Source organism: Dreissena polymorpha, chromosome 11, assembly GCF_020536995.1.
Source record: "Dreissena polymorpha isolate Duluth1 chromosome 11, UMN_Dpol_1.0, whole genome shotgun sequence".
Taxonomy (NCBI): domain Eukaryota; kingdom Metazoa; phylum Mollusca; class Bivalvia; order Myida; family Dreissenidae; genus Dreissena; species Dreissena polymorpha.
The window spans coordinates 31,508,430-31,533,695 of record NC_068365.1 but is presented as its reverse complement, the minus strand read 5'-3'; the positions used below and the strand labels follow the sequence as shown (position 1 = coordinate 31,533,695).

The 25,266-nt window shown below is 32.9% G+C and overlaps 2 protein-coding genes across 7 annotated transcripts in view; one reads left to right on the top strand and one right to left on the bottom strand.

Annotated features, from left to right (window-relative positions):
- Positions 1 to 14,109, bottom strand: LOC127851113 (transmembrane protein 138-like). The gene is made up of 5 exons (XM_052384672.1): positions 14,002 to 14,109; positions 9,454 to 9,619; positions 4,805 to 4,976; positions 3,844 to 3,922; positions 1 to 3,349 (listed from the first exon to the last, which is right to left on the bottom strand). Exons 2-5 carry the CDS (start codon positions 9,576 to 9,578, stop codon positions 3,240 to 3,242), a joined length of 486 nt encoding a protein of 161 aa, XP_052240632.1. The 5' UTR covers positions 9,579 to 9,619; positions 14,002 to 14,109; the 3' UTR covers positions 1 to 3,239.
- A 166-nt stretch (positions 14,110 to 14,275) lies between these two features.
- The window catches only part of LOC127851103 (gamma-tubulin complex component 2-like), a 35,588-nt gene continuing 24,597 nt past the window's right edge, over positions 14,276 to 25,266 (top strand). For 4 of the 6 annotated variants that reach the window (XR_008035667.1, XM_052384634.1, XM_052384631.1 and 1 more), the window contains exons 1-11: positions 14,276 to 14,369; positions 16,137 to 16,209; positions 16,765 to 16,846; positions 17,708 to 17,799; positions 18,905 to 18,962; positions 20,450 to 20,578; positions 21,772 to 21,877; positions 22,150 to 22,238; positions 22,994 to 23,071; positions 24,054 to 24,135; positions 25,006 to 25,083. Coding sequence is in view for 5 of the 6 variants with exons in the window: in XM_052384634.1 (XP_052240594.1) it covers positions 16,157 to 16,209; positions 16,765 to 16,846; positions 17,708 to 17,799; positions 18,905 to 18,962; positions 20,450 to 20,578; positions 21,772 to 21,877; positions 22,150 to 22,238; positions 22,994 to 23,071; positions 24,054 to 24,135; positions 25,006 to 25,083 (847 nt within the window). In the remaining variant the exon portion in view is untranslated. Of the gene's footprint in view, positions 14,425 to 16,136; positions 16,210 to 16,764; positions 16,847 to 17,707; positions 17,800 to 18,904; positions 18,963 to 20,449; positions 20,579 to 21,771; positions 21,878 to 22,149; positions 22,239 to 22,993; positions 23,072 to 24,053; positions 24,136 to 25,005; positions 25,084 to 25,266 lie in introns of all 6 variants that reach the window. The other 2 variants (XM_052384633.1, XM_052384632.1) reach the window with 2 other exon arrangements.

Sequence of the window (25,266 nt, the reverse complement as noted above, 5' to 3'; positions counted from 1 at the left end):
TAAAATCTACAATTTATTGAACGAAGTAAACATATTTAATTGTTAATGACATAATTATAGCAAATATCAGGTATATACAACGGATTTATAAACAAAAGATTTCTTACTTAAAAAAAATAATTATATAAAGACAGCCAATATCAACAAGACAATTTTTTTTACAAAATTAAATCCCCCCAAATGTCAGGGGAGCATACGGTTTAAGCTTTGACAATCTGGCCTAAAATTTAAAGATGTTTTATTGATACTGCACATAGGTAAATAATAGTACTTCGTGTATATTTCATTCATAACGATTTTATTATTAATTAAATAATTATCCTCTTGCCCGCTTTATGTCCAAAAGGACAACTTTTTTTAATAATGCAAATAAATATTTTGTATTATATTAAAACCTGCATTCTACTAGTATATTCTCCTTTAAAGATTTGTCCGAATTACAATACTTTGAACAATTAAAAAAATATATACTACTAGCTTGTATTTAAACAAACATTATAAGAAGCTTCATTACCAAATAAAATGTTCGTATCACCAGAACAATCTGCATCAGTCATTTTTCACAGAGTTATGGCACTTTAAAGATTGAAGATATTAGTTCATTGCAAATTATTGTCTGGGCTTTTTCTCGGTAAAAACTGACCATATGTACAGTTATTAAATATTACTATAATGAATAGCCATATTATTATCCAACAATTTGATATGTTCATAAATGTTAGTCATTTGTATGATTCCAATAATCTTAATGTTTTTTCTTATGCTAGACAAAATGAAAAGCATTCGTAATTGTTATTGATATCCTTACTTCTTAAAGCTGAGTATTGCATATAGCTTCACTAAATGTAGATGTAATCTTACAGTTATCATTAAAGCTTCAGACATCTTCATATCAATTTTCAATACCAATAAGAAACAAGACAACAAGACCTGCATTTGTGCAAAACAATGCCCCTACTGCACTTTGAAGTAACACAGCAGCTATATCCAAATTGAAAATATCATGACTCAGTAACAGTCATTGATATTTAACAAAGTTATGGGCCTTATGGACGTTAACTGACAGCATTTAGTAAAAAATGTCCCGAAACCAGTTAATATCGAGAAACTTTTCTAAGTCCAAGGCTGTTAACTTCACCAAAAATTTATGGACCGGAAAGAAACTCACAATTCATCTGTAAGTCATGTAGGTAGACTCACATACATTAAGTCAGCTGAATATCTGAAAGCGTTTCTTAAAAAATCTCAGGAAAACTGTTATTATTCAAGCGCATTACTTTGTCAGAAATCAATGGAACAGAATGAAATTCACACTTCATCCATCTGTTAGTCATATGGGTAAATTCACATGCCAAAAATCAGCTAAATGTCTGAAAGCCTTTCGTAAAAAAACTTATGGAAAATGGTTAGAGTAGATAAAATTTCTCTCAGTCAAAGGCCCATAACTTGCCAAACATAAATGGACTGGAGCGAAAAACTCACACTTCATCCATCTGTAAGTCATACAGGTAGACTCACATGCCAAAAAGCAGCTAAGAGTCTGAAAGCGTTTCGTAAAAAACTTATGGAAAATGGTTATTATAGAGAAAATTTCTCTAAGTCCATGGCCCATTAATTCACACTACAAAAAATGGACTGGAACAACACTCGCACTTCATCTGTAATTCATGAAGGCAGACTCACACAACAAATATCTGGCCAATATCTGAATGGAGATGTTACATGTTCAACTTAACAGAATTTATCAGTACAAAAAGGTCCATAATTATGAAAAAAATCAGGTCACAGTTATGAAACCAAATACAAATGTAAAGTTTAAATTTAATACCTGTAGTTGAAACAGTGAAATGAGGTGTTGCATTTTTACCTTAATAAGTGAATTGCTTGAACACCCATGCCGACATTCGTGATTTTACTTGATTTATTCAGTAAATAGTTGAGCAAAAATATCGTATTGTTTTGCCCAAATCATTCCATAGCTCTTCATTGGTAAATATGTACATGTTAAACATGCATCAAAATAACATGGAGCCATAGTTAACATGTTGACTATTTGCTAATCAATAAATCACTAAAACTGTTATAGATATTGATTTACCTGCATCTCAAAAATCCTTTTGACAGAAGCAACAACAAGCAGACAGACAGTTTAAAATCTATATGCACCACAATCTCTGAACAAAAAAACACAACCCATGAGCAATAAAATAACCATGAGTAATATAAATAAATCTGGACGGAATAGTTAACATCTGTTAAGTCAGTGATGCGTTGGCTTTTACACCGTTTGATACATACAACAGGAAAACAACAATTTACAATATTTATCTGGCCAAAGAAATTATACTTCTGACATTTTCATTGACAAATACACAATATTTTTACATTATTTTTACATTCAATGAGTAATAGCGTTGTACTAAGACATATGTTATGCTTTAATTGATATGAAGTCCAACAGCAAGTGAATTCCTTTTTTATACAAAGAGTAGTTCATGTCTGGTTTTAACAACCAATTTTAAAACAAGTATATACGCTTTAAGTATTATTATTTGGAAAAAGATAAAACGTTGATAAGTAAAAAAATTGAAGTTCATAAGAAGTGTGTTATAAAATTGCAAATATTTCTATGTCGTACAGTAAAAATATCCATTTGCAATTTTTGATACAATAATTAAAATAATATAAAAACATATATGTTAAAAATTACATTGTCAGATACAAAACTTAATTACATTTATTCTTAAAAAAAGAGTTAAAAACTTGCAGAATTATTTATTATTTATATATGCAGAAGACAAGACAAAACTAGGTACATTTTCAATATTTCACTAAACATATAATATATGTCATGATATAATTCTTAACCCACATCACGAGACATGCAAACATCCACATACACTATGCCAAATTTAAACTACATACCACCAGTAAGTGGCTGATCAGAAAACCTTATGGACAATTGTACCAATGGAAACATGTAGACAAACTAAATCCATTAAATATAGAAAATATTTAAATATATATTATGTAAGTTTACACAGTTTACAAGTGTCTGGAACTTTTTGTCAAAAACAAAATATAGACAAAAATCCTGACAAAAGAACTTTATAACTAAATTCGCAAACAACCCACTCCAATACATATATAGCGTAGAAGATAATATATACAAGTATATACAATGTATAGTCACTAATAATATGGTTATCACAGATCAATATTTCCACATGGCTCAAGCACTATCGTCTCTTCTCAAACTCTTTCTGTATCCAGTCTGAGTCCTGATAGAACCGCGGGTCTGCCAGCTTCAGACAGGTTCGCTTGTAGAAGTAGTAGTAAAACACAGAGGCTGCAAGGAGATAAACAAAAATGAACATATTGGCATTGGATTTAAAAGGGCAATAGTACGCTAATAGATGTAGTAGAAAAACTGTCAGAGAGACTGTAAAGTATGTTGACATAGAATTAAAGTAGACAAAGGCTGCATAAGATTTTAGAAGTCTACAGACATGTTGAAGCGAGCATAAGCATTCTTGTCCAAGAAAAAACAAATTATATATATATCAATGTTAACAACCTAATTTTAACATTAATTCCTTTATAATCGCAGATTTTATGTCAAACTATCACATCTTCACTATCATCTTTTGGGCATTAATGTGTACACAGCACTACAGATTACTTGTACGAGATTTGTTGTTCCTAAGCTGCAGAAATTTAGAACAACAAAAATAAAAATGTCAATATAAACTGTTTTAATATGCTATCATTAAAAAATTAGTTGTTTTACTGTCAAGAAACAGGATTTTAGCTTACACTTACAAAACATACTACCAAACATACCCGTTCTCTGAATGATGAATAGTACTCTAATGCCTTGATTTCCCCAGATCCAGGTATTAGGGTCTGCCCATCTTAATGTCTACAACAGCAGAAACAAACCGTAATTATTTAATTTTGCTGCATATAAAACACATAAAAATATGTACATTTTCATGAATAAATTGTAATTTAAGCATTTTATGTCAATAACAAGGGACAAAATTGTCACAAAACCAGGTTTTCAATTTGAGAAAAAATTCTGATAAAGGGAGACAACTAAAACTGAACTGATTGTTCATAGTTACCCCCCTAGTTTCTAAATAAATCTATTTTTAGTGGTGGTGACCTTGACCTTGGAGATATTGACGTAATTCTTTCATGTGACACACCGCCCAATGATGGTGAACACATGTGCAAAATGATTTTAAAATCTCACAATGAACGACAAAGTTATGGCCCGGACAAGCTTGTTCCGGCCGCCCGCCAGCCCGCCCGCCCGCCGACATTCACCAATCTAATCACCAGTCTTTCCTTCGGAAAACCTGGTTAAAAATGCCAATTGTCTATTCAAACTAACACTTGTGCTTACAGCAGGAGTTAAGAAGAACTAATTATCCAAGGTGAGTCTTGACTATTATGGGCTCTCAGTCTCTAAAATTATCATGACATTATAGCTGCATAAATACAAGTTATAACGGTATCCTTCGTTAACTCTTTACCACTTAATTACGTATTTTTACGCATTTGTAGTCCCTCATAAAGTTTAATTTAATTAAAGACCTTTCTTACTAGATTCATGTTTTCACGCTTCATCTCCAACCCTTAAATACTGGTGAGCAGCAAACAGCATTAAACCTGAACAGACTGCGAGTTACTCACAGGCTAATCTGGTTTGATGCTGTTTGCACTTAGCCATTTTTACTTTGCCTCTGAGTGGGAACAGGTTAAATACTTTTTACAACTACAAATTCACTGAACTCACCATATACCACACGTGTAGGCCCACACAGAGGCAGAAGTAGACAAACACTACTGTGATGGTGACCCTGAACTTGTTAACAAGGATGTTCACAAGGCCTGCTTGAAAGATGAAGGTGTTGAAGAAGAGAAGGAAGACAACGATAGCCGCAAAAAGTATACACACATCCTGGATCCTGAAATGTAGAATATCTCTACAATACCACCTATATCAGAGGGAATGGAAATGATATGGTCAGTCACTTGATATAACCAAAATAAAGGAAATGAACTGAAAATGTTATGTCTTTATAACATATATGTGATATCTCAAAATGCATAACATTTTCATTGTTATCACTTCAATTTGGTAATGTAAAGTAATGTTAATTTAAAAGAGTATGCATTTTAACATATCACATACATGTGATATGTCCAAAAGCATATCATTTTCAGTTCATTCACTTCACTTTTGTACAAACAAGAGCTGTCACCATAGGATGACTTATGCCCCCTATAAACGCTTGATATAAGTTAATATGATCTTTTTTCGAAACCTAGACGCAGATTTCAAACCTAAACGCGGACCCTAAGTTCAAGGTCAAGGTCACAGGGGTCAAAATGTGTGTGCGTATGGAAAGGCCTTGTCTATATACACATGCATGCCAAATATGAAATTGCTATCTGAGGCGACATAGAAGTTATGAGCATTTTTCAAAACCTAAACGCAAAGTGTGACGGACAGACAGACAGACAGTCCGATCACTATATGCCCTCCTTCGGGGGCATAAAAAGAAATATAAACTGACCAGACTCATGCATATCGACATATCAATATTCGCACATATTTTACATCTCTAAATGAATTACATTTTCAGGTCATTCATTACAATTGTTTAATTTAAAAATGTTTTATATTCCTAGAAAAGCAAGTCAGATTTCACTTGAAAGTGACATATGCATTGAATTTAAATAGAGACAAGTACAGAACATTCCACATGGCCTAATATGTTATCTTTGGATTAGTGTTACATATTTATGATTGTGAAAATGTATACTGTTCTTAGAACTGTGGAAAAGTTTGGTAGAATTTGTTCAAATTTTAAGTTTAATATCAACGTATGATGAATAATCAGCTGTACGCTGATGACCTTGGTTATGACAATGTGCATTAACCTTTGGTTATTTTTATAATTAATGAAAGATTATAATACAATATATAAATCAACATATAAATTATTCATAAAATAATTAAATATGACAATATTTTCTGAACAACAAAACAAAAGCACACCAATGTGATTCACTTTATTGGTGACCAATTTGATTGAATGATATTATAAGTAATTAAACAAGAGGGCCTGAAAGGCCCAAAGTCGCTCACCTGAGATAAAAAGAAATGACCTGTTCTTTGCAGCCCAAGATATCAATGGAACAAATGTTCTAACCAAGTTTCATGAAGAATGAACAACAAATTGCCCCCTGGCGGCCATGTTTTTTTAACAGACCTGAAACATTTTTGAACTCTTCCAAGATATGTCCAAATTTCATGAAGATTGGGCAAAAAATGTGTCTTCTAGACTGTTCACATGTTTTCACTATATACATATAAAGAAAACAGCTCGACCCCCTGGCGGCCATATTTTTCTTTCCACTGATCACGACCATTTTCAAACTCGTCCAAAACATCCACATAACTAATGTTTTGACAAAATTTCATGATGATAACATGTAGGCAAAAAATGTGACTTCTAGTGTTCAAAAACTTTTTTACTATATTAATATTAGGGAAAAGTCCCCCCCCCCCCTGGTGCCCTGGTGGCCATGTTTTTTTACCGATCCAAACCATTTTCGAACTCAACTGTCGTATCCAGGTGTGGTAGTGCAAGTTTTCGCAAGTAAACTGGTCACGGGATGGTTACGAGTTATGTAACTTTGTGAGCACTTATGTAATGCGGAAATATTTATTCGACGCTTATTTCTGGTCAGGATGACACCAATGACTGGTTGTAATTCAATTAACTAAAGGCGTCCAGTCAGATACGCCTGAATACACTCAAAGAATTAATCTATAAGTGAAAACCAAAGCAGCTTTAACGAAAATAACTAACTTTTATTCCAAGAACTTGGAAAATGAAGAACAATGACAGAGAATTAAGAACAGGTACAAGCCAAGTCTAAAGAATCTAAGTACATGTACATGTATCGTAACAAAATACAGCAAATACTTTAATGAATGTAAAAAGAAGTTCACAATATGTTAAAAAAAACTGATATAAATATTAGTTACTGTAAGTCTAGAAGTTGCTTCAAAAATCTAGTTTAGAAAATAGGTCTAACTTAATCTAAAGAACACAATTTATGGAGATTAGGAAACGTCAGTGAATCAAATGTAAAAATAAGAATTTACTTAAGTTATTGAAATAAAATAGAGTCTTTCTAATTTAGAAAATACCAAATAAAAATCATCTAAATAATAAGAATAATTAAGAAAATAATGCCAAAATGTCTTGATACTGGTGTTACAATAGTTTAGAGTTTAATTATTTCAAAATTCCAACCTTTTTCAGGGGCTGTTACCTTTTCAAGAAATCATCAAGAGGTGATTAAATCAGCCAAAACAGCTTATTTTATACAGTTCTGAGAGCACTGGCAGAAGAGTCTATGTTCCCTCAGAACAGTCTATTTATCAATGATCAATATCTTCCCAAATTAGTTATGAAAATTCTGTGTTATGAAAAATTACATAATACAGTTAATGTTACATAATAATGACATAATAAAACCAAACTCCACTACACAGTAAACAAATGTTCTGACCAAATTTCATGAAGATTGGGCAAAAATGTGTCATAGACTGTTCACATGTTTTCACTATATACATATAGAGAAAACTGCCCCACCCCCTGGCAGCCATGTTTTTCCACCCATCATGACCATTTTCGAACTCGTCTGAGATATCTATAAAATCGATGTTTAGAAAAACAATTATGATGATTAGGCAAATAATGTGACTTCTAGAGTGTTCACAAGCTTTTTTTACTATATATATTGTAAATATAAGGAAAATGACCCACCATCTGGCAGCCATGTTTTTTTACGGATCCAAACCATTTTCGAACTTAACCGTCATATCCAGAAAACACAAGTTCTGACCAAATTTCATGAAGATTGGACAAAAAATGTGACTACTAGTAGAGCTGTAACGATTTACCCATCATTCGATTCAATTCGATTTCGATACCAAATGGTTCGATTCGATTATTTTCGATTCGATTCAAATTAAACTATTTGCTGCTTATTTTGCAAACTAGTTCATGTTTGGTTTGTCCAGGGCATGAATTAGTATGTTTGGTATTTAATATTTACTTATTATTTACATTTAAAGTGTTTAATTTTTAAATAAAATTTAAAAACGCAACATTGTTTTATAAGTACCATATTAATTGAACACAACTTCCTGTTGAGTTATTATTAAATAACATAAAATGCACAATATCGTGGGAGATGAAGATTTCACATCTGAAATATCAACTGAGTGTTTTCTTTTTAATTGTTGCCTCAAATTTGTAGTGCTTCCAGAACTAGGGTAACTTACATAAACAAAACACGTTTTGCAAGTTGCTTTTGCATCAGAACCTTCGCGAAATTTTAATTTTGACGGTGCGTCTTTCAGCGTGGTTGAAAAAGCCATTTTACCAGCTGATGTAATGCTCAGCATGTTATTTATTCATTGAATAGGAGCCATATTGGCTATTGACCAATCACAAGATGCATTACAAATGACAAGAAAGTTTAGACGACGGATTTGGAAAGTAAGGTTTAAAATTGCGGATCAATCGGGATTGCAGTGAATCGAATCGAAATTGGCCGTATTGGTATCGAAATCGAATTGGCGGCGTTGAACCAGTTTTTCGATGCATCAAACGGAATTGTTACAGCTCTAACTACTAGAGTGTTCACATGTTTTCGCTATATACATATAGAGAAAACTGCCCAGCCACATGGCGGCCATGTTTTTTCACTGATCAGGACCATTTTCGAACTCGTCCGAGATATCAATAAAACCGTTTTGACCAAGTTTCATGATGATTGGGCAATAATTGTGACTTCTAGAGTGTTCACAAGGTTTCTCTATAGCCATATAAGGAATACTGCCCCGCCCCCTGGTGGCCATGTTTTTCAATGGACCGGAACCATTTTTGAACTAACATATCATTTAGACAAACATTTTGACAAAGTTAGATGAAGATTTGGCATCAAATGTGACTTCTACAGTGTTCACAAGGTTTTTCTTTTTTTTGACCTAGTGACCTAGTTATTGACCCAGCATGACCCAGTTTCGAACTCAGTTGAGGTATCAATAGGACAAATGTTCTGACCAAGTTTCATGAAGATCAGAAAATAAATGTGGCCTCTGGAGTGTTCACAAGGCCAAATGTTGACGACTGACGACCCACGACGGACAAAAGGCGATCACAAAAGTTCACCATGATCACGTTGTGCTCAAGTGAGCTAAAAATAAGCAGTTAGCTATATAACAACAATTTTGTAACAACTACATTACAGTATTGACAAAATTTTGTTTTTTACTATACTAATCATTTACATTTTAGTAAATATAGTATTGTAATAAGGTATTTAACTAGCGAGTTTACACACACACATACTTACACTAGTAACACAAGAAGTATGACATTTTCAAATCTAAGTAACTCAATGAAAGAGTTCAGAAACAGATCCACAAACAGCAAGAGGTACTGTAGGTACAGGATCGGTCGATAGCGTTCCACCAACATCTTGGCACTTCACAATAAACAAGTCTTGAATGATGGTCAACCTGAAAACAAGCAGAAAACAAGGTAAACAAGAAAATTCTTTGAATTCATATCCCCGGCTAATTTCAACATTTTGTGACAGACGGATGGACGGAATGAAGGACAGACACAATGACAGACAGACGAACCCAATGTGGGACAGACAACCACCTTTGGCGATGGATAATAATATATTAACGGCTAAATAGAAAAATCAAGAATTTTAAAATAATTCTAATTAAACAGATCTAGCGTTAAAACTTACTTTTGAAAACTTGAAGAATAAACTTTATTGCATCTTATCTAGCAAGTATAGATAATAATGCTTGTACTCTTTTGAAGTTATGATGTCTTAAGCTTTTCTGAATTGGAATAAAGCATACATTCAAGGATTCTTTATCAGTCGGGGATCTTGCCTGATTGGGAAAGTTGGGGAATCCCCTTTTGACTTGCCTGATCGGGAAATATTGATTGAAAAATTGCCCGATCAGGCAAGAAATTGTGGTGTTTGCCTTTGCTAAGGGTCTTGATATGTATATATATGCACTACATATAACAACGCGCATTTATAACACAATCCGATTCGACTTACCTTTCAATGAATCTGTTTATGTCGCTTTTACGAGTAGTTAACGTTTATTAAAATTTTCTCGTTTTATAAGCATACTAAACAATGCCAATGGAACAAAACAAGTTGTTGCTGATTTTAAGTGTTTTTTTAACTCATGTTATTAAACAAACCCGTTTACGTTTTAATTAAACTTTTCTATATCATGATTAAACTAATCTAAGGTATTATTGTTTGATATTATGCTAACGTTCCGAGAAGAAAAGTATAACGGTATACAAATTTATCTTTTTGGTTTTCGCAAAAAAGGAGAAAACATTAATTTGAGATTGAACTAGATAAATTTGACAGTGTGTCGTTCACAAATTCAATGACTGAATAAAGGTTTCGTTCATATATATCTAAGTGATGTACTTCACAAACCTAATAGGACATAGAATTCAATCATGCAATAATTGATGGGGGAATTCAGTTGTAACCCATATTGCCCAAACTAGATAAAGTAAGTACTCCGCGTCTTTCAAGAACCTGACATGACATATTATTTGTTCCATCATTATTTTAGTAACTCAGATTTTTGTCACATCTTGGTGTATTTGTGTTTATCACATTATTTTATTATCGCTTTATAATATGTTCTTGTCTACTTTGAGTATACTGAATGACAATATAATGACCTTCCGACTTTGATTTAAATATCATGTTTGGAAATTATGATAACGGGCTATATGATCTATCTGTCAGCAATATTGATACTGGATACTGCATAAACTTGCTTGCAGCTCCTGTATGTTTTGGGCACTTCTACTTATTTCCTGATGCATGTTTATAACCTTAGCGTGGATCAGGACGGTAAGTAGTTTATCCAACTTGGACAGGTGTTTCCACAATTGCCACCTGTTCGTTTTACATACAGATCTGTATGTGTCGCATTCCATTTATGACCATCGAGTATTAAACCTTTGTGGTGGAATTGATTGAAGATTATCCATACTCACAATATACTTTTTGAGGAAAATATTATTAGATGTCAAGCACTGATTGTATTTTGACTAAACTTAACTAAAGTGTCTCCTAAACCATTCTATTGCTCGTTCAGTAAATTCAAATTCAAAACGGGCAAGAGATTTAATAATGTAACCTCGACGACTTGGTCCTTCTGGCAATTTTGTGTTCAAAACAGGCAAGTGCGGAAAATGTTGATAGATGGTAAAAGTTGCTCAACTTAGGGCTTGAATATCTGACGAACGAAATTTTTAAAAAATCGCTACTGTCAAATTTAAGATAATTGTTTTAAGATTGGATTCAGTTAAATAAGTTGTTCCTGGATGAGTTGTGTGATGCCCGGACACGTTTTGCCAAGGTTTATGAAAAATGGTTGTTTTCTTGCCTGATCGGGCAATTTTTCAATCAAAATTTCCCGATCAGGCAAGTCAAAAGGGGATTCCCCAACTTTCCCAATCGGGCAAGATCCCCGACTGTTTAAGGTGAATATTTTTTCATCTGGTGCCACTATGTCAAAGCTGAGCATTAATTGCAATAAGTATATATTTAGTCTACAATAAATAAAAATTGTAATATTGACTGTTATTTACTGAGTTCCATGTTTTATCAAATGTGTGCAGCTTGATTTATGCTGCAATTTGATACAATTTTGTCGTTTATAAGCCATGTACATTCACAATTCGCACAACGCCCTCAAGACGTATTATGTTCTTAAATATAAGCTGTTTTACTCTATTTCAATCTTTGGAAAAACATGAAAATCTGTTAAATGTGTTGGTCCAGTAAAAACATCTGATTTAGTCAATACTTTTCTTTGATTGGCTACTTAAAACTCTGCGAGGGTCAGTAATACTATTATAATTAAGACCTGTTCTGACCTTGTGGTCACATATGAAATGACACTTCACAGAGATCTTAGATGGAGAAAACTTGAACAAATCGGTTCATTATCCTCAATATTATTATTTTGACTGTAATTATTGTCTAGTTAACCTTTCGGTTTGTAATCACAATCAGTTCAAGCAATAGCTGCAATAACATATTTTTTTATGGTGCATTGTACATGTACAAATGAAATGTAGAACTAAGAAGTTACTGTACGTTCACAATCACAACTGGAACAATTGTAATATTCACATCATTTTGAATGTGCTGTATGTGATCCAGTGTTTTTTTTATGGCAATTTCTGGGCCGATATTCGGCCCCATTCCCCTCAAAAAAGAGTATATATTTTTCCCCCATTTTGTAAAAAAAATCCCCTCCAGAAGTAAAAAAAAAAAAAAAAAAAAAAAAAAAAATTTTTTTTTTTTTTTTTAAGAAAGAACTGTTTCATAATCATGACAAATATATCTCAAATTCATTTCATAAATAACTAACAAAGTATATAACTATAATTTATATGATTTTTAATTACTATAAAGTGTTATATAAATTAGGTTAGTTTTTTCCAAATCAGTGGACTTTTCACATGAATTGCATTTGTCTCCCAAAATGGCCAGGAAAAGGCCTGATGTATCTATGTTGTATCAATATTTGTTGATAAAAACATTCCAATTTGGTCCATTTTATTGATAAAAAATGCTCAAATTTGCCATTTAATCAATTTAAAAAAACTCAATTCGACTCAAAATGGCTAAGAAAACTGAGACTCTGCATGAAGACTGAACTGTCTGAAACTAATGTTGAAATAATCATTGATATATATTTCAGAAAAAGGACAGAGACATTCTGCTGTGAATATTATATTCATACAAACATGTGTATTCATATAATAAATATCATTACATATAAAAGAGTGAATTTTTAATTTTCCCCTTTTCCTAAAAAACGACGCATTTTTTCCCCTTTGGACGGGCCCCGCCACAATTCCCCTATAAGTGAAAAAAAACACTGTGATCATACAGTCCCTTCTAACAAATCCATATCTTCATTGACATCACATGCACAACATGTAAATGTGTTCATGACGGTTCAGAAATGAAATGTGCACGAATGATCATCCATTCCAAGAATTTAATATGTCAGGGCTCGACACTAACAGTGGTCCGTTGACCCGGGGTCAGTAAAAAATAGGGAGGACCAGTGAAACTAGAAATTTGGTTGATCCGTCGGACCAGTTAAAAATCCTGGCCAGCTTATTGTTTAATACTGGTGGAAAGCCGTTTTCATCAATTAAACAACTTAATATGTTCATAATAAACCGATAATTTCATAATTATTTTATGGGCCAACTCGAGACTGGGATAAAAATAGCAACATATTGGAAATTCCAATTTTCTAGATGCCCGGATGACAAAAACCTGTCGTGGGATCAAAAAATCGATTTGCGTTCCGCAAATGTCTCCTGACTTCGCCATGATCGATACACAAATTAACATAAAATTCGAAGCTTTCGGATAGAGAAATTAACACAATGGTATATATTATTTTGAAAAAGCAGCAATAATCAGCATTTTATCGATCTTAGTACCATCAGAATATACTTTGTTTTCTGTGCGAATTTACACTGGAGGGCACAGGATAATGTTTTGATGTTGCCGGAGAGTAAACTTGTGTATTTTAAAGATTACAACTTTTCGCAATGTGGAATTTTATTCCGGGGGTGGTTGAACCTCCGCCTAAAAAAAACTAAAACTATAGTTTTCATTTTATGCAAAATACATTGTGGATAGTTCGGAAAGTAAGTTGAAATTTAGGTAAAATAATCGTAATTTCTGAAAGCTGGTGGTCCTTTGGGTCAGTAGGTAAAAAAGTTAGTGTCAAGCCCTGTATGTAATGTGATTTTTGTCATCAGATTCACACGCCTGTACCTTAAAGAATAATTAATATACCTGGAGAACCAACCATAGTTCTGATTATTGATGTTTAAATGGTAAAATAATGTCATATATAATTTTTAGCGCTTGCTCATTCTTGTTGTTTACTGTGGAGATGATAATCTCTAAACTAAAAGTCGGTTACATTCAAGTTGTAAAATTGTAATTACTAAGTGCAATAAAATTAATTAAAATGCAATTGATAAATTAAATGTCCGCATTCAAATCTTGGATATCGTATTTTTATTTGAAATGATATACGCAATTCAAAATGCGATACTCAGTTTAAGATTATTTTAATCAAGATGGCCGCCACCATTCAGCGGGAATGTCAACAAATGAATTTTTGAAGCAATATAACTAACCAGAGACTTATATTGCATGTATATTCACAGTCTTTTTAAGTTGGATAGTGCCCAATCATATAAACAAATTAAGGTGCAAGCATTAAGGACAATAACTTATAAAAAACATGTTAAAATTCTGAAAAATGACATTTTGAAAACCTTTTTTTCCCTAACACCTGACCCTAACATTTTTAGGCCAGATATGAAATACAGTCAAGTTACCATTACCGGATCATTACCTAAAGCGGATCACTTTGATGTTCAACACTGCGTATCGCGATAAATAGTTGATATTTTTAGATGATATTTTGCACACAGCATCTTCAAGTCATTGTCTTTAAATCGGGGCTACTCTTTGTCAAACATTTCGGTATGTTTTGCTGACATGTATATACGACTTTGTTGACTTCCGTCTCGTTTCAAAATCGAGGTGTTTTTTCGTGGGCACATGCTATAACTTTGTTGGAAAGTAAGAAGTTTACGCATTAATTTAAAGTCCATTTAGTAGTACATTTGTATTTCTGTCTTCAAAAGTCCATTTCAGTTTTGATTCGTATTTAAGATTTTGCAACACCTTAAATGAAATGAAGAATTAGGGCAATAACGGATCAAGCGTGATAATATGCGTATTGATAATATATTATATTAAAACATATGCAAATCTTGTTTATTCTTACAATAAATGATTTCAATCTTAATGTTTTATTTATTTTCCATGTTCAATATCGATGATTAGATATGATTCAAACAATTTACATGGTTTATAAGATGCCCATATCTTTTCCATCTATTAAGGATTTTCAACAGATAATTCACACAAGAACACCATGCGTAAAGTGTAGATACAAGATCACATATAGAAAACAATTAATAACAAAAAATGAATATAATTTATTACTGGCAATGTAACTTGGTCATTGTAAACAACACAGTTCATGTTTCGACAGTTCAAATAGCTCGTTAGATGCCCCCTGAGTGGTTTCAATCACGTGATCCGTTATGGCTACAACTGATCCGTTAATGCATAAATTCTGCAACGAAAAAAGGTATCACAAATAAATTTTGCCTGCGTTTAAAAATAAGACTTTGTGCTGAATCAGTAAGCAAAGTTAATATTTAATCAAACTTGTGTAAAAGAAGTCTCAAAACAGTGCTTTTCACCAGAACAACTTTATTATGCTACTGATCCGGTAATGGTAACTTGAATGTATGTATTTTTACCTTATATGAGGAAACGTCTGGTAACCCTTTTGCTGAATTAAAAAAGCCAACCTGGGGTAGTGAAAATCATGTTATAATAATAAAAAACTAAGCATTTTACAGCATGTTTAATGAGTGTATTTAAAAATTAAAAACAGTGCATTAAATAAGTTTATTTACTAACAGCAATTTAATATTAAGTGTATTTAGTAACAGGGCATTTAATAAATTATAAGTCTTATTGATTGACTCATCCTTTAATAGCAGCCTGCCTATGTTGCTGGAGTTTGCATGCTTCAGCAGCTTTCTGGTGTTCTGAAATAACAAAAAAGGGAACATAAAAAATTAATATTAGTAGAAACGTTATCAATTCATTTTAGCATACATATAATATAAATGTGTTCTAGCATTATATGACCTACTACGTATTGCCCAGAACACGACACAGTTAAATAAGTTCAGTATTGGTGTACAGTAAATCTCATCTTTGGTTTTCACGTGCTTAATAATGTTCTCCATTCTAAAAACAGTACTAGAAGTCAGATCTAAGTACATGTATATTAATTTCATAGAATTTTTAAAGAATTTCTCATACGTTTTCAGTAGTACATACAGGCGAAGTCATGAGTGAGTTCAAGGTGCACCACCATGTCAGCGAGTTGATGAATCAACTGAGGTATGTTAGGTCTCGATACTTCATGGTTCACGCATCTTAACTTTTCTTGATTATCTGAAATGAATCCAAATGAAATTAATCCAAAGTTGTTGTTTGTTTTCATTAGCAGGAATGTTCACAGAATGTTGTGATTAAAAGTCATTAAAAAATGTAGTCACTAGCAACACAAACAATTATATTATGAATGGTCTTTAACTAAATTATAATAAAAGCAAGAAAAAAGTTTAATAAAAAAATATAAGCTTTCACAGGATTCAAAGTTATGACAATCGAATGCGCTATCACTGGGCCATTCAGACTTTTGAAATTATTGCCAACATATCTTCAGCACTTATGTAAGCCTATAACAAATTTATAAAATAAGAGTATTAATTGATTAGTTTGAATATAATATGTGCATTCTTTTGCATCTATGAGTTTGTTTCTTTTCTTTGATCAGCATTTAACCAAACCGTGAACAATTCACTTTAAATACGATATGTCAATAGGTTACATAATTTTACTAGTATATCACTTTGGTAATCTCAACATGAATGCTAAGACATTTTATTTCAGTGTTAGATCAACAGATACTGTTGGAGCGGAAGTGTATACAGAAATGCTGTTGAAAAATACCACACCCTACATCACCACAAATGTAACTCGAATTGGTTCAAGATTTATGTTAGGCATAGGGGCTAAAAATACCTCAATACTTTTTATTGAACTGAATTTGCAGCAAATAAACAATTTTCTTGAAATGTCACTCCTATTGATGGCTTAAATGGTGTCTTTAAGGGTCTGGAACCAAAAATGTTTTAATGTTAACATGCAAGCTTAAACATTTTATGGTTGCCAAATATATACAGTTTCTTGTTTAGTTTGTTTTCATTATTTTTATGCCCCTGGATCAAATGATCGGGGGGTATATTGTTTTTGGCCTGTCTGTCTGTCATCATATGTGTCTGTCCGTCTGTCTGTCTGTCTGTCACAAACTTTAACCTTGGTTAAACTTTTACAATAAATTCTTCAATATTGAAGATAGCAACTTGATATTTGGCATGCATGTGTATCTCATGGAGCTGCACATTTTGAGTGGTGAAAGGTCAAGGTCATCCTTCAAGGTCAAAGGTCAAAAAAACAAATCCAAGGGAAGAAATAAGCTTTAAAGGGAGATAATTATCTGTACCTGCCAAATGATAAAAATAAATAAATAAATCAAAGCGGCACAGTAGGGGGCATATTGTGTTTCTGACAAACACATCTCTTGTTTATAAAGAACTACATGGCAGCAGGGGCCATATGCATGTAATGTGGTTTGTCTTTCTTAGAATATTTGTTGTGAATGATTTGCTGTCTTAAAGTTTTTGCTCTGAAAGGTATCACTATAAATAATTTTTCCAACGCATACTAAACCTCATCAACTGTTAAAAAATATTCTTCGTTCAAATGTACCAATAACACATTTAAACATTTGATGTGCTGTCATTATGATTTGATTGTTGAACTTTTGCTACAGGTTTCAGCAAATCAGGCAAAGAGGAAAATTGCAGAGTCTACAAAAACACCAATTGAGTTTATGGCTAAATATGATGACTTGAAATCAAAGAAGTATGTAACTTTACATTATCTACTTCTTATTTACTTTGAAGCTGTTGTATTGATTCTTATTTTTTGTGATACCAATCTTTTAAATCGAGATTATACGATTTTTTATATTTGTTTAATTGTAATATATTGATAAAATATGTTACAATAACACACAATAGGCAAGAAAAATTATACTTTAAAGCCGAATTTCATAAAATGCAGCAAAGACAAATTAGCGCCCTGAGCCGATTGTGACGTACATATTTTCATACAATAACCTAAGCATTCGTCTTTGTATTAGAATTGGAGTTAGTGTTCGTGTGTCGTATGAATAGATATCGTTGCAAGAATTCAAATAAACCGTAAATCTAAGTTTAGATTCACATCATGCATGTATGGTATACATGCTGGCGAATTCGGCTGTACAGCCGTTTTTCTATTTCAGAATTAAATATCTGGCTTATTTCGCATTTTTCGACACATGTTCTTCTTAACTTTTATTTTAATTTATGTTGAAATATATATATAATAAGTTTTTTACACATTTTATATAAATTGATAAATATTTGACAAAATCGTATAATCTCGCTTTAATTAATGCAAGATTCATTTATTTTTCAGCTTGCATAAAAGATGCACTTTTGTAAATTCACCACATTAAATTGAATACTTTTCATTCTTTCCATTCGGTTGAAATGGTATCCATTTCATTGATCAGCACAATGTTCTGGTTCTTCCTAGTGAACATGTTCGATAGTGTCTCTATAATCCTAAGACTTTTGAATCATTAAAAAAGTGAATTGCTTTAAGTTAACTAAACTTTGCAATAGATTCAATCATGAAACACTAGTATCTGAAATAGAAATGTAACAGATTCAACAGCAGTGATCAAAATAGAACAATCTCCAAAGCCATGCAATAGTGAAGGTTTAAATGAACTTGCTCATATTTTCAGTTCAATACCCGGTATATGCGGTATTATAACATTAACTTGGGATCAATTTATAATTTAAGAAATTGAGTCTCCTTTGTCAACAAAGAATTTTGATGACTGCTACAATGTCCGACTCGAGCCTCTTTATGTAGAATAACATGCTACATGTAAATATAATTCCTTTTTTTTCAGTGTCCGAGACCTGGATACTCTTGTCTTCTTTCTATCTAAGCTGGAAGATGAACACCAGGTTTGTTTTGTAATATGTACCATAAGGAGACTTTCAGAAAGTTTAACAAACATGTATATTTTGGTCAGACAACATACTCTTTACTTGGTGGTCCCAAATTGAAAATTTCCAAACCACTACCCATTTTTTTACAAGTGTTTTTGTAACAATGATAGATCTGTCAGACTGATTATAGGCAAATAAATGCTTATACATTTTTTAGCCCAGACTCATAGAAAATCCATTAAAATTTAGTTTATTTAATCATGTTTTTACGTAGTAAAATTTAGTTTATTCAATCATTTTTTGACGTATTAAAATTTAGTTTATTAAATCATTGTTTTATATGTGATACAAATCATACGTTTTTTTAGAACACCTGTGGCGGGAGGCAGGGGGCGGGCCGGTTGCATTTAGGGGGATAATGTCTGCTCAATAACTCGTACAGTTAAAATGGGATCATCATTGTTGATAATGTTGGTGGGCATGATGACTCTACCATGCTTGATAACCAGCCAGATTTCTAGAAGCACTTTTGAATTGGTCAAATTGACCTTGTCCAGTCTCTTACTCAAACTGATTTAACTTGCTGATGTTTGTTGACATAGTGCCAAGTTTTATAAACAGCTAGATCCCTTGAAACATTTTTTACGTATGGCCTGCCCTTGAATAAAAAAAGACAAAATTAACCATGTCCGCACTCTGACTCAACAGTAATGAAACTTGGTGATAATGTTTTTGGGTATGTTGGGTATGTTATCTCAGCCAAGTTTGATTACCAGCAAGAACGCATGAAACATGTCTGAATTATGGCCCTTGAATGGTAGAATATTGGCCAACTGACACTGCAACTTTAACTTTTCTAGATTTTGTATTGTATGATAATCAAACTTGGTCCCAATGTGTCTTAACATGTTTATAGGCTTAAAATCTTGGCCAAGTGTGATAACCAGCTATCCAGATCACCTGATCCTCAGTTTCTGAATAATTGCTCATAAATATTCTTTAATTTGCAAAATTTAGTTGATCTCTCTCTCTTACGCAACTAGTTTTAATCGTATAATCATTAAACTTGATAAATGTTATCCAGACCTTTTTGCGGGCATATTTTGAAACGAGTTGGCACTCTGGTAATTAAATACTTTTCATATTACATTTTCATGCATGACGATTTTAAGGTAATCTATTTGTGTTTTTTGCATAAATAGCTTAGATAACCAATTACATACTCATTTGGTCTTCTCTGTTATAAGAAAAGCTTTCCCCAAAAATTAGTTAAATCTTATATTATTTGTATTATTTTTATACTATAAAGTGATTCTTAATTCACATCCGTAGATGAAATCAGTTTAATAATTGAGATTTTAAACACATTTTATTTAATATTTTTCTCAACACTTGTGACATAAACAACTATAAATTGGTATTGTTCTCCACCATATGTCTAACAATAGTTTTTGCTGGCTTGCACAAGCATGTTTCAATGTTTTTGTCTGTGTTATTGCCAGGTGAAGGAGGTGCTGGAGACGATATTCAAGGAGCATGCAGAGGCAATAGGGGCCACAACTGCGCCCCATGACATCCCGACACAGTTACTTGCCCCTGGCTCGAAATACACACCTCAGAATCTGCTCGAGGTATCTTGAGCTAATTTTCTTAACAGGCAAACAGAGAGCTGCTTTAATCCTGTTAAAAAGCTTGTATTAATTTCATTATATATGTATATACACACACAATTTACAAAGGCATTCGTACATTCATATGCTTAATTTACCATATGTTAAATGTATGTGTTTTCACTATATTATAACAATCAGTACACAAACTGAATTAATATCATACTTCCTTCAACCTTTTTACCTTTTTTACTTTACTAAAATAATGAGAAATTGCTGCTTTTTATTTATGATATTTTTAATGTATGATTGTAAGTATCATTTTTGAAGAAATGGCATGCTATTTTGCTCGATTCAGTGTCTGCTTACAAGCTTGGTTATTTTGAATTTTAAATAATTTTGTTACATGTCAGTTTAAGAATTAGCAAGTTTCATGTTGTATTTTACACTCTTCTCCTAAGTACTTAACTTTTAGCATGGTAGTTAATCTGTTCTAAAGTATATGAAAGCAAAAAGTAATATTTTGGCAAAAAACAGCACAAAAATACAAGAAGAGTCTATTGGTCTGCTACGTTTGTGCCTGCTTCACCAGGTGTGGGCACGATAGAATATTTGCCATCTGTTAATCTCTCTGATTGTCTGTCTGTAAAATTGGAAACTGCAAAACTCATTAAAATCAGTACCTTCATAATATCTAATGTTTTTACATGGCATCGTAAGTGTAATCTCAACCTTTTATTTTCCACCAGAGGTCAAGGTGAGGTCTTTGTTACTTTAAAGTAACACAAATTAAAAAATTTAAAATGTAGATAAGGTGTGGCCAGTAAAATTTTATTGAGCTATACAGCTGCTGGTTTGCTGTTTGTACCTAAAATATCATAATGAAACTTGTTCTTTGCATGAAAAGCTGGTCTAAGCATGAAAAGCAATGTGTGTTTTGTGAACAACATTTATTCACTCGACATTCAACCCGTTTTAAAAACAAAACTATAGTACTACATTATTGTGACCAATAGACACAGACTTTGAATATCAAATGTTACACATGTCACATGTCCACATAATAGGCAGTATCGATGTTATGCACAAAATGCGCAATACTAAATTGACATAAGGTGTTTACACTGGTAGAGCACTCCAGTATTTCTTGCAATGCTGTCAAAGCCTTTCTCTACATAATTTACAACTACTACCCATATTAATTATTTAAACAGATACAGATGCAGCTAAAAAAGCTGAAGGAGGGCCCAGCGTTTTCTCAAGTAACAACATCGGAAATTCTACGGAAAGCACTTAGGGAAAGACCAATTCAAAGAAACGGTATGCAGTGTAACAATAATAAACACAATGTCAAAGACTGTATTGTTATAGCCCAAATTGTTTTATTTGTCTAATGTGTTCCATAAAATATTACATTTTCTTTATTTATTTGATGCCTTTTAGCTTTACTTACCACGGTCTGCATCCTTAAGTATACATGCAATTCAAATTGCCTATAGTAAGTCTCTTTGGTATTAATGTCTATGAATATTAAAATATTTTTAATTAATATAAAAAATATGCTCAACCTGAACATATGCTCTACCCTTCAGTAAATGTTCCCCACCAGCCTGACTGGCTGTTCCAGCGACCAGCCCTCACCATGGACTTCATTGTCGGCGTGGACGGACCCACAGACTCTGTATGTCATACCTACTCCAGTTGTAGTGTTCAAACCAAATTGGGAAGGAGGAACTGATCAAGATTGAGAGATTGATTATATCAAGATTAATAACTGGATGGTTAACTGTATTTTAGGCATGTCAATTGAAAATTTGGTGAAATAAAATGTCTGTTAATGTGTTCAGCATTATTGAGGCCACTGACCAAACCCCATAACCTCCGGCCTGCAATTTATTAGAATTACATAGATGTCGTATTTGTACTCTGGAATTCTAGGATGTGTCAAAGAGTTTCAAAGAGATATTGAAATGAAACTGTACATGTTAGTTCATGGTCATTGTAAACAGTAATTGAATATTATTTCTTCGCCATTTCCTATGTTTACAAAGCATTATTCACCTGGCAATCTTTTTTTCCCCAAAATACACAGCTCAGTAGTTACAGTTTTTAATCCAGTTAAACGTTAACATACTTAAGTAAAAGGCCTTGTTGATGCCCTTTAGACTCAGACATGCTTTACGCCCTTGTAATTTCATTACTATGCCTGTGAGGGCTTGTTATTTTTACAGTAATTTTCTCTCTGTCTGAAAACTTAAAGGCCTTGTTGTTTCACTACTTTATTTCCTTTCGATCTTAATTTTCATCATAGCAGCCTTTCCACACAAATAAATTGTACACACATATTTTCATGCCTTGTTATTTTACTTTTTCCCCTCTATCTGCATACTTTAAGGCCTTGTTTCACAGCTATTTTCTTTTTATCTTTTTCCTCAGAACATTGTCCCCCTGGGCAGCCTGCCTACCATGATGCAGGAGCACGCCATCCTGGATGATCTGCTGTGCTGCCTACAGGTAAGGCATTACCACCATCAACAGACCAACATCTAATAAACATCTGTTGTCTCAATTCAAGGCTTGCTCCTACATTCAGCAAATTAGCCATTTATCACAAATTAGTATCTAAGCTAGATTTTTATGGCCCCCATCACTATAGTGGGGGACATATTGTTTTTGCCCTGTCTGTTGGTTGGTTGGTTTGTGTGTTTGTTTGCTCCAACTTTAACATTTTCCATAACTTTTGCAATATTGAAGATAGCAAAGTCATATTTGGCATGCATGTGTATCTCATGGAGCTGCACATTTTGAGTGGTGAAAGGTCAAGGTCATCCTTCAAGGTCAAATGTCAAATATATAGCTTCAAAGCGGCGCGAAAGGGGACATAGTGTTTCTGACAAACACATATCTTGTTTTTCTTTTTAAAGACCCTCAATGTAATAAACAAAGTGTTGTTGTATTCATCTTAATACAAATTTGGGTATTGACAATTATAAGCCTATAAGGAAGGAAAGAGGCTTGATATTGGCATATATGTTGTGTGTGTTCAATGGTTATCGTCACAATATTCTGCTGTTATCAAGAAATATTTGCATAGATGTTTGTATGGTTTTTAAAATAACAACCAATCAAATACTTTTTCTGCATTTACTTATTACAAACCCACACAGGAACAATAATTATTGTCCAATTGCTGTATTTGTTTTGTGTTAGTTCTAATTCTTCTAATATACAGGACTTCACAAATCAACATGGCAATATGCAACTTGCAAAGTACCTAATAACATACTGATTAATTTACATTGCTATTGATGGAGTATTTTGAGGTAGACAAATAATGATTTCTTAACATCTTTTATATTATATAAGATATAAATTATATAATATATAAAAATATATAAATTAGTTTGATATATAATACAATGGACAATGTTCCATCTTTGTTCTCAGCTTCAGAATTTGTTGTCACTGTTTAATATGCCCTCTTTGTCTTCTCCAGGGTATAGAGGGGAAGTACATACTGGCTAGAGCCCTCACTGAGCGATATGCTCCAAAAGAATTCATGATTGACCAAAGTCTAGGTATATTGTGTTGAATAAATTAGTTGTGTGTGTTTTTATTGCACTAAATACATATACCCACTTGTATTGATTATTGTGTCTTAGGTAAACAAAAATTGCAATGGAAAATCAAATTTACATGTTGTCCTTGTGTGTATTTATATGCAATTTGTATGCTTCTATATGAAAGTGGTAATAGTTATCAGCTCGCCATCCGCCGTAGGCGTCGTGCTAAGACCTTAACATTGGCTCTAAAATCAAAGTGCTTCCACCTACAACTTTGAAACTTCATATGTAAATGCACCTTGATGAGTTCTACACGCCACACCCAGTTTTGGGTAACTAGGTCAAAGGTCAAGATCACTGTGACCTCTTAAAAAAATTAAATAAAAAAATTCTGACAAGCTTTCGCAGCCGAGCGTTGGCACCTGTTATGCGGTGCTCTTGTATTATTTTATGCCTTTCAAGTTGATCACAAGTCTTTGGTGGTCATTGCAATGAGTGCTTTAGTTTACTTTCTGCCAAAACATACTTTTTTGTACTGTATTTATATCTTTATGTCATCATGAAGCCTTATTTTTCCTATATATTTCACATGTTCAAATGCAAACAAAGTTTGTGAAGGGGTATATTGGATTCTTTCTGTCGGTCAGTTTGTTGGTCGGTTGGTCACTTGGCATAAAATGTTGTATGTTTGTGGAGCAAGTTTTTCCATATTTGTGAAGCGACTGTATTTAACCTTGAAATATGCCATAACCATGAAGTGTAGATATTCAAGACTATGTATGCTCAATTATTTACAGAGTAATTTGCCCTTGAACATAGCTGACAAAGCAATTTGGGGATATTACAGTAATAACATTTGTGACAAAGCTTTATTTATGTTCACAGATGCCTCCCTGCAAGAAATGGTGAAGAGAATTTTGCCACTGGCTTCCAACTATTCAACTGTGGTTAGGTTTATTGAAGGTAAAAAATTAATTAATTGAGTTATTAATATTTTTATGTCCCCCACCACTATAGTGGGGGACATATTGTTTTGCCCTGTCTGTTGGTTTGTGTGTTTGTTTGCGTCAAACTTTAACATTTGCCATAACTTTTGCAATATCGAAGATAGCAACTTGATATTTGGCATGCATGTGTATTTCATGG